The following is a 10,337-nucleotide window of genomic DNA, read 5'->3' on the forward strand; positions in this document are numbered from 1 at the left end:
TACTTTGGTGTAGCTACCTGAAAAAACTGTTTAACTGACACCTTTTATACATGGAAGGAGAAAACCGCCTCACTAATCACTATCAGCCAATACTCAAACTGGCCTGTGTGTGAGAAATCCTGAAATCAATGGTAATCAGCTAACTCGTATTTCTCTTGACTCATTCTATCTTGAACCCTCATCAGTGTGGTTTTGGATCGATGCATTGTGCCATGCTGTCACTTTAAATGATTAATAATGTGATCTCTAATGGAAAAGGAAACATGTTACTGTCTTTTTGTCTTGTCAAAAGCTTTGATACGATTGGTAACATTGTAATTCTGACATTGTGTAACATTGGGTATGACTTCCAAATGATTCCAGAATTACCTTTTATGGTAGAATTCATTGTGTCAAAGCGTTAAAAAATGTGTAATTATTGACACACCGATTTCTCTTCGACAAATTTAGGACGATGACCTTGGACCGCTTTACTGCGATTGTTTTTACTGATCACATGCAGGAAGTTGCTGAGGTCTGTTTAGACACCCCACCACCAATAAAAGCAAACATGATTATTAAGCTGCCAGTGTTCCTGTGTCGCAGCCATGCCTATCCCCATGGGGAGTCAAATACCAGCACTGAATTAGCTTTCTATTAGCAGGCAGATCCAGACTGTTTGGTCCAAAGACTTATTATCACTGAAATAAGTCAGCATGAAATAGATTTTGAACCTAAGTGGAAACGGTCCTTAGCAACAGAAGTGTCTCCTAAACGACATATCAATACGACTCATGTGAGACAGAAAAGTCATTTTTGGAAAAAAATAATTGACTTTGTCATTCATTTTTATTTTACCAAAACGGTTGTTCTTGCCATACAGTTTTTCCATTCACATTGACAAAAGATTATTCTAATTTTCAAATCAAAGGTAATGCAGAACAACAATACTGAAAAGGCAATGCCCACATTGCTAACTTGCTGCTGCGTCGCAGCCACCCTACTTCCCATATTCACCATCCTATTGCAGGGCCGAGCATGAGGCTGTTTAAAATCCGACTTATTTTGCAGGTTTTTGATCATAAACCAAAGAAAGCACAGAATACAATGAAACTTTAAATGGTATTGGCAGAGGCAAAGCCAGAGGATCAAAAAAGTTATTGCATTTCATTCTCTTGAGGGAAATGCATGTCTGTACCAAATTCCAAAGTAATCCAACCAAAAATTGTTGAGAAATATTATTCAAAACCACAAATGTGAACCTCATGTAGAGAGAAAGCTGGTAGATATCCAAAATCACAAGACAACATCAACGTCTACACCAAAGTGTGTTACAATCCAGTTATTGGAAGCTTCAATATTGAACTGATTAATTGAAAACCAGTTTGGGCCATTTACATAAAGACCAATGAAATACATTGAAGTGTTGATAGAAATGTTTTTTTTTTTTTTTTAAATCAATCCCAATAAACCAAAAATAATGAACCAATACCAAAGATATGGAGGTTATGCAGAACTAAAACATCAAGGAACAGTTGGAAGGCTTTCTGATCTTTTATTCCACGACAAAAAAAAAAGGAAAAAAATAAATACCACATGTCAAAACCCTGCTCCTATGATACATAAAAAGACAAGAACTATGTGGTTAAAATTGTGATAGCACAGAGCAGGAAGTTGCTGAGGTCTGTTTAGACACCCCACCACCAATAAAAGCAAACATGATTATTTATCTGCCAGTGTTCCTGTGTCGCAGCCATGCCTATCCCCACGGGGAGTCAAATAACCAGCACTGAATCCACCCATTCATCTCCGGTGAGACTCAGTGGTTCGACTGTGAGTCTCTGCTCGTAAATCCACAGCAGCCACCTTCAGTGATGAGTCTGTCACTTGTAGCCTGTAACAGCAGGGACTCCACCGAGGATCTGTACTTCTATTGTGTTTGAGATGCATCTGACATCTGATTTCTATTTTAATATTCCAGGCTCTTCACATTGTCTCTGCAGGGGGAAGACATGCAGTGTGTTCGAATGCAGATATGAAAGATGCTTCTGTATTGTTTCAGAATATTGTTTGACATCGTGCCATAATTCATCTTGTGTAAGCACTGAATCAATCAACAGAAAATGAATCATCAGCCTTACAACCCATTCTTTTTGAAAGAAATAGTTCAGCAGTTTGGAGTGTGTCCTTGTTTCCTTTTTTGGCAAAAATAAGATCTGAAATTTAAAACCACTGTCATGCGAAGTATGAAGGTACAACCAGGGGAAGTTAGCTTAACCAGGCTAATTGGTTTCAAGGCTGAAGTCAGGGTTAGCACATGGTCACAGCCAAGCCTATTGAGCAAAACTCAACTAAATAAGAAGCTCCAATGGCAGACATTAGTTCATGTTTTTCATTGCGAGAATGCTTGTGGTCCTTTTTTACTGCCATTAAAGCAGCTCATTAGAGGAAGTCTAGAAACCAGGAAAGCCAAAGTCATCTGGGAGAAGTGATGTAATTATTTAAAGGTTCCCAGCTTGTGATCACAAGGATACAAGAATGACGAGGGCTGCTTGTGAGTAGGCAGAGAAAGTGATTAAACTTCCCACCAAAACCATTAATGTCTTGCCATATTTTTCGGAGGATTTATGGGCTCATAGAATGACATCATGAGGGTTTTCCTCTAATTGAAAAGATGATGGTCTGTCAAAGCAGCCGTATTTTGCTTGACAGAACTCACTCACCCGATTTCCCTCGAGCAGCCTCTCCTAAGACATTTTTCTGATTCGCAGAGGAGGTCCAGCTGGAGAGACGCCCCGGCTCTCCTGATTCAGCCGTCTGTTCAAGCACAGTCCAGTATTCACCCCTTCCATATACTAATCCTTTCATTAAGGCCCAGCTTCAGGCTGCTCTGTCAAAGAGCTGACTGTGTGAGGAGTCAGGAGAGACTGAGGCTGATACACAGAGATACATTTACAAATATGTACTGTAACTCAAACATTGAAACACCTATATGCATACTCAGGACTCACATTCCTTCCATACATTTCTATACCGGTGGTAAGTTCAGGACAGCATCTGGTTTCTTAAATGATGTTTGTTTATGATCCCCTTGAGGCTTAAGACAAAATACTAAGTTTGTATAGACTTATGATGATTTTTCCATCATGGATTGTTTCATACGAAGGATTTATAGATAAGGTTTAATTTGTCCTTTGCCTTTACCCACTATTTTTCGGGTTGTCCTGGGCTTTATTCCTCTCCCAGTTTGCCTGTCAATCACAAGCAGGGAAACAATACTTCACTCACAATCACGTCTTTAGATTTTTAAGAGGCACCAAATGAAATGTCTTTTGGGCTGTGGGAGGAAACTGGGGCACACATAGTTTCACTCTGGGCTTAAAATAACAATTAGAGAAACCAAATATGGAGACACTGCTTTTGATTTAGAAAGTCAAACACTGCATGAAAATAAAACACTATATAATGACTGTAGTGGTTTTAAATAGGCTCAGATATCGCATTTGGCCTCTCAAAATAGAGATAGTGTATCAAAAGAGAAGCTGTGGTTAAATAAAAGTGCAATAAATAAACAGAGTAGTCTAGCAGAATAGCACTACACTCCCTCCAGGTAGATTTATGAATGTGTCAAACTCTCTCTCTCTCTCTCTACACACACACACACACACCTTAAAACACTCATATGCTGTAAGCTTGTACTCTTTAAAGCACACACCCTCGCTCATTGCCTCATATTCTAACACGTCAGTGACAGCATTGTTTTCACTGAGCTGCAGTCCTGAAGGAATGCTCAGTATGGTCAGGGCGGTTCAACCCTTTGCTATGCTAAGCTAACATGTCAAAGAGGCCTTTTAGAATAACGCAAGTAACGTTGATATGAGACTGTTGGCGAAGGTGTATTTTTTTTTTTTTTTTTTTTAAAGATTGTCTCTGTCTTCTTTCTGTTTTTCTCTTTTAGGAAGTCAACATGGGGAAGCCATCACTGAACAGCAAGGATCGACTTACTCATGAAGCGTAGCATTTTTCCCACCATGCATCACCCATCTTCATCAAGCTGAATCACCCGTAGATGTTTCCTGAGACACTTTCTCCGTGCTCAGTAACAGTCGGAGAGACAGGAAGAGGACATTACAGACATGCTGAGAGCCCATACGAACAGATGAGTCACAGATGAGTGATGTAACAATGTTTGGGACAGAGTCTTCTCACAGAATATGGAGCTGATTGGAGAAACAGAGTGGGAGAAAATGTTTTTTTCCAGGCTTTTGAGCATCGTACTTTCAATTTGCAAATGACAAAACTCGTTACAATCTCAGGCGGCAGAGAGGCAATGACCTAATTCAGATTAAATGACCTCATACTGATAAGTAGCCGGCCTCCTCACTGGGTGATGGAAAATAATCACAAATTGGCTCTTATCATAGAGGCTGGGGTGTGTGAGGTTACATGATATCTGCGTGGGGGCGTGTGTTTGGCTTTTTATCTCCGTGGAGTGAGTTTTGATGCACACGGTGATGTTGCGGCGTGGACTTCTAGCCTGGGTCTCCCGTGTTGGAGGCGCGCTGGTGCTTCTCTGCTGTTCCCTGTCGCTCCTCTACGTCATGACCTGCAGCCCGCCGCACTCTGACGACCCCATGTTGAGTCATGCCCTGCCCCGTGCTGGACCCAACCATCCCAGCATGGGGGGCACAGGGCCGGGGATCGGAGCAGCAGGAGGCGGGACAGGAGGTGCCCGAGCAGGGGCTTCTCAAAGCGGAGGGCCCCCTGGTGCTCAATCTTATCAGGCGCTCCTCCAAGAGCGTGAGGAGCAGCACCGCCTACATATCTCATCCTTAAAGAAGCAGATCGCTCAGCTCAAGGAGGCTTTGCAGGAGCGTAGCCAGCAGCTAAAAGGAGTGCAGGACAGCCTGAAGAGAGGCGCAGGTGGTCCGGCAGAAGGACAGGAAGCTGGGGCTAGATCACAGGGAGGTGGTCTTGGGGAGGCCCAGGGAGCCAAGAGCCAGCAAACGGACCTCCAGGAGTTTTTGAGGAGTCAGCTGTCGAAAGCAGAGGTCACCGCTGGCTCTAGGTTGCCGAGCGAGTATGCAGTGTTGCCTTTTGAAAGTTTCACCCTGCAGAGGGTTTACCAGCTGGAGATGGGGCTGACTCGGCATCCTGAGGAGAAGCCTGTGAGGAAGGACAAGAGGGAGGAGCTGGGGGAGGTGCTGGAGATGGCCCTGCACAGCCTCAACACACCGTCATCCCAGCAGGATGGCAAGAGTGCAGCAGGAAAGACTCAACCCAGCAAAGTGTACTCACCATCTGACTTTATAGAAGGTGAGAAAAAATATATAATGCGTACTGTATATACAAATGAAATGCAATAGTAAGCATATTTTAGAAAATATGTAGTGTTCCCACCTTAAATTAGCCCATAGCAACTCCTGCTTATAAAACAATTTAACGTAGGTTAAACTTGGTTTGGATGGGTCAGTATGCCATCTATCCTACAACCTACAGTGGACTTTAAAGTAGGTTGGTGTCAGGTTGAATATTGGAAACCAAGAAGTAAATAGATGGGCTGGAATAAATACAGCATAAACATACAAAATATAGGCTACTACTGACTGGTCCTAAGTGGGCTATGTTCATCTAATGTATGCACAGCATGTAGCCCATTAAGGGCCCTTCATCAATCCATATCGGCCAACCCTATGGGGTCTCCCGGGAATTGGTCACATCAGGGTATCCAAAGCCCAGATGCAACCAATTTGGTCCCAACCTGAGAACCAGCTGGGTTCATCATCTGGTTGTTACAATGGTCAAGGCTACCTTGAAGCACAAGACGTTAGAGCTGGAACGGTTCATTCACTTTACATATAAAATCAAACAAACAGCGGAGGTGTGCAAGAAATAACAGATGACCACAACATCACAATAGTTTATTCATATATTGATGCCTTTGGTAATTATGGACAAAAATGGAAGAAAAAAAATGTTATAGCCTCTTAAATTAGCATCTCATATTTTATGGACTCACAGATTGTCAATAATTTGTAAAAAGTAATATTCCTTAATAATTAACATCCCTGGAAGGTCAGAGATATGTGTGTTACTGAAGAAGTATAGTAGGATTTCCGCGTAGTTTGTTCTGCTCAGCCTCGATCTCAACCTCAGGAAATGAACACAGCTGCTCCTCATTGAAGTGCAGCATCTTTTCCAACTCTGTGTTTCACTGTGTGTGTGTGTGTGTGTGTGTGTGTGTGTGTGTGTGTGTGTGTGTGTGTGTGTGTGTGTGTGTGTGTGTGTGTGTGTGTGTGTGTGTGTGTGTGTGTGTGTGTGTGTGTGTGTGTGTGTGTGTGTGTGTGTGTGTGTGTGTGTGTGTGTGTGTGTGTGTGTGTGTGTGTGTGTGTGTGTGTGTGTGTGTGTGTGTGTGTGTGAATATCTATGTGGTGGGTTTTCTACTCCTTTGAAGGTCACCTCTTTCTGCTTGTGAGTGGGAGTAGGATTTAAAATGAGTAATAGGGGCACCTGGCTTGAAGGGAAATGAGCCATAGGTCAGGATATGGAGCCTTTTACATGTGTGTGGTCCTGGCAAATGTACATGTGTATGTGACAGTTTTTTTTAAATAGATGTGCAAACATTTATGTGTATCTAAAACAACCTCTAAAATACTTAAACAACACAGCAGTTAAGTGCAGCTGGCTTTTACCGACTCTCTCCTGCTCATATTTGGCTCTTCATGCTCCTTAATGGATATTGATTTGAAGCAAATCTTGAACAAGCAGGAAGATTTATCCCACCAGTCAGACAAATGAAAGGCAGGCAAGATTGCCAGACTGACAAAAGCATCTTCAGGGAGCTTTCAGGGGCTGCATTAGCAGGCTAGTGAGCTGAAACTGCACACAAACAGAGGAGGTATGCAAAGGGAACTCTCCAGCCGCTCAATTGTGTCCTGACAAAGGGACAGAAGAAGGGTTGTCACCATACCAGAATTTTAGACTTAACTATGATACGAGCAAAAATCTGATCGTCCCGATTCCACAGAGGCAAATAAAGAAGACCAAGGCACCTAATATTTAAAGAAATGTATTCTTTTTAATGACTTAAATAATTCATCTTCTGCACACCATCTTATCTGCACAAATATCTTGGCAAGATTTCAGTCCTGAAAATGTGCCTAGTGTGCAATGAAGGCAGAGCGCTGTTTTACTGCTGATGGCACCTTTGTGTTAAAAACATGACTAAAGAGCTGTTATAATTAAAAAGCTTCATCTCAATAAAGTTGATCATTAAAGTAACTTAGATGTTCATGTTTTAAGACACATGGTGTCAAAGCGCATCCAAGTATTGAGACGTTGAGTACGTTAGGCAGAAGACTGCAGTTAGATAGAAAGACAGGAACTGAGGCATTTAGTTGAAAATGTTTGGGATATTTGCTTCATGAAAGCTAATCGTGTTCGGAAATGAGGCCTCCCTTCGCAGGCAACACGCAAACTTAACAGGAAATCCCTCATTTCAAGCTACTATCGGAGAGTAAATCTTTGCCCACAGACTTCTTTCTGTTCCCTCTGACATGCTTTTCACTTTCTTCTGTATTATCTGTCTGCTGTTTCTCTGTCATCCTCTCTCTCTCTCTCTCTCTCTCTCTCTCTCTCTCTCTCTCACTTTGAAGGCCATGTCTCCTTCCAGTGATGTGTCTTATTTCTCCCAGTCTTGTTTCTCCCTGGTTTCACTTCTCACTTTTCTCTATACTGTCTTTCCTCTGTGCCCCCGCAGACCTCAGTGGTTCCATTTGCAAGTAATAATCCTTGTAATTGAAAAATAACTTCTCTCCTGAGGAAGAAGCTGATGTTGAGGCCTGCAACGTGTGTGTGTGCGTGTGCGTGTGCGTGTGTGTGTCTGTGTGTGTCTGTGTGTGTAAATTCAGTCAGGGCGCTCATCCCAGCAGCATCCGAGTGCATGGACAATGTCTCCAGTGGCCTTGAAAACCCCTTTTTTTTATTTTCCCACAAATCCCACACAGTTTCAGGCTGTCAAAGAGAGCAGCACTTAAGAATGATGAAGAAGCCTGTGCTAGAAAAAAACGGTTCCCTTGAAAAATGTTTATTTTACAGCTGAGTTTCTGAGATAGATGTTTGAAAAAGATCTCGCAGGGAAAAACAGGACCTTTGGCACTTTGGCGAACACCAGAATCTCAAGAGATATAAACAAAAGCAGCACTCTGGAGAAAACCAACAAAATCACTGCGAGACAGAATTAAACAGATGTCTCTCCAATACAAGCTCAGAAAGCCCAAAAATAAATCAAAAAAAAAAAAAAAGGAAAGCTTCACAAAAATGAGGACAAAGAGGAGCCCCACAGACCAGCGGTCTTGTTGCTCACTTCATGTACAGAGGCTAAAGTCCTCATCGCAGCGGCAGGAGGTTCGAATGTGACCTCGGCCCTTTGCTGCATGTCGTCCTCCACTTTCTCTTCCCAACATTTCCTCTCTCTCCAGCTGTCTTATCTACTTTAAGGCCCAAAAAATATATCACAACTTATATCTGCTTTCATTGTCATGCTCACACTGTCATTGAGCCTGTGTTAGCATGCTGAAATTAGCATCTCTGTGTTAGCTGCTTCTAACATATTCACAGTCTTTAAGCTAAGTGATGATCTCAGTTGAGACTGACTCAGATGAAAAAATGCATGTTCTTTTCAACATGTGGACACCCTTAATATTATGTTTTTACAACAACACATGCCTAGTTTCTGGCTCTGTATTTGAAATGTTTGCGTGTCTTACCTGTCAGGTATCACACGTACAGAGAAGGACAAAGGGACGCTGTACGAGCTGACCTTCAGAGGGGAGTCCACTCATGAGTTCAGACGCCTGGTCCTTTTTCGTCCGTTTGGACCTCTGATGAAGGTGAGAAACGAGAGAGTGGACACCGTCAACATCCCGATCAACATCATCGTCCCGCTGTCGAGACGCACGGACAAGTTCAAACAGTTCATGCACAACTTCAGGTGAGTTCCGACCACCCGACCTTTTCTCAGCTCTCCGAGCGCTTTATCCTCTTTTAAGCTCTCAATTTCAAAATCAGACGAGTTTTGTGACACAAACAAGAGAGTTTTGAATTATTCAAGACAGATTCTTTGCGTCACACATAACTGATTCAGGAAAAATGTGAAACTGTTATTTAAGTTCCAAATCCAGTTTTCCATTTTAATTGGGGAACGAGCAAACGGAGACCAGAGAAGTGAGAGATTAGAGGGAAAGGAAATTAACATCAGAGAGGCTATCTTTGAAGTAACATGCAATTAAAAGTTTGAAGCTGCATATGTAGTGTTGTCAGTTCATTTATTTCGGTGCTGGCCGGCAAAATAAGAAACAAACAAATCAGAGCGAGGTATAAATGAGTCAGACAAGGGTATAAATAAATGCAGCTTACAGATCCTAGCTCATGTTTTTATTAGGTGTCCATAGAAAAACATGAGCTAGGATCTGCACTATTTTCTGCTAATATTCCCAGGCAAGTGTGTGCAAGCAATAAAACGGTGAAGAATTTTCAATAAAGACAAAACTATGAGAGGCAGATTGGCAGTACAATAGCCATCAGTTTACAGTAAAATCTACTTTTTTCAGCTCAGCAGTCTGTCACCATCAGTTTGGGAAACATCCTACTTAGTGTCTGATTTATTGTGCTGCTGCTGCTGCTTATCACAGCTCTTTTTACATGATAAATCCTGCTTAGTAGCAGTGTAGCAGCCCATTAAAAAGCCCCCCTGGGCTGACTACCAGCAGTTGATATACAACGTGGCACAAAGTGTACTTACTTGAAAGAGTCGGCGAGGCGCTGAGCAAACACTTTACCCTCATCCATATTTAAGGACAAATTGTGTGTGTGTGTGTGTGTGTGTGTGTGTGTGTGTTTAGGAGACCATAACGGTGAGTTGCTGCGTGTTTATCATATAATCTTTATTCACCTTTAGGCTGAGAAATAACAGCACTCATGATATATTGTGAAATGTCTCAAGATAGAATAAAGAGATAAAATGTGTGTTCACACACACACAGGCTGCAAACGCTTTCAGACAGGTGACATGATGACATTTTTTACATTTTATTTTGATTATTTAAATGTAGTTCCAGTGAAAAAGAACTCATTATCACATTACAGAGAATCCTCTACTGATGGCAGACTTTAAGGACCATCTGAAACACAGCAGCAGCAGCAGCATCTTTAAAATGTGTAAAACTATTCAGTTCCCCCTGCTCGAATTTAGTTATTTTTAAACCTCTGAAATGTTGTGCTCGTGGGGAAAACTCTGACGCATGTGTGTGTGTGAGCAGCGGGGCAGGAGGTGAGGTATCTTCAGCATGAGCGTGATG

The 10,337-nt window shown here is 42.1% G+C and overlaps 1 protein-coding gene across 1 annotated transcript in view; it reads left to right on the plus strand.

The window, feature by feature from the left end:
• csgalnact1a (chondroitin sulfate N-acetylgalactosaminyltransferase 1a) overlaps positions 1 to 10,337 on the plus strand; it is a 32,172-nt gene that overhangs the window by 9,217 nt on the left and 12,618 nt on the right. Inside the window, 2 exon segments of the mRNA XM_079363840.1 lie at positions 3,938 to 5,295; positions 8,755 to 8,971. Coding sequence (XP_079219966.1) covers positions 4,482 to 5,295; positions 8,755 to 8,971 — 1,031 coding nt within the window. The 5' untranslated portion in view covers positions 3,938 to 4,481.

The sequence above is a fragment of the Symphodus melops genome (assembly GCF_947650265.1).
Source record: "Symphodus melops genome assembly, chromosome: 16".
Classification (NCBI taxonomy): Eukaryota; Metazoa; Chordata; class Actinopteri; order Labriformes; family Labridae; genus Symphodus; species Symphodus melops.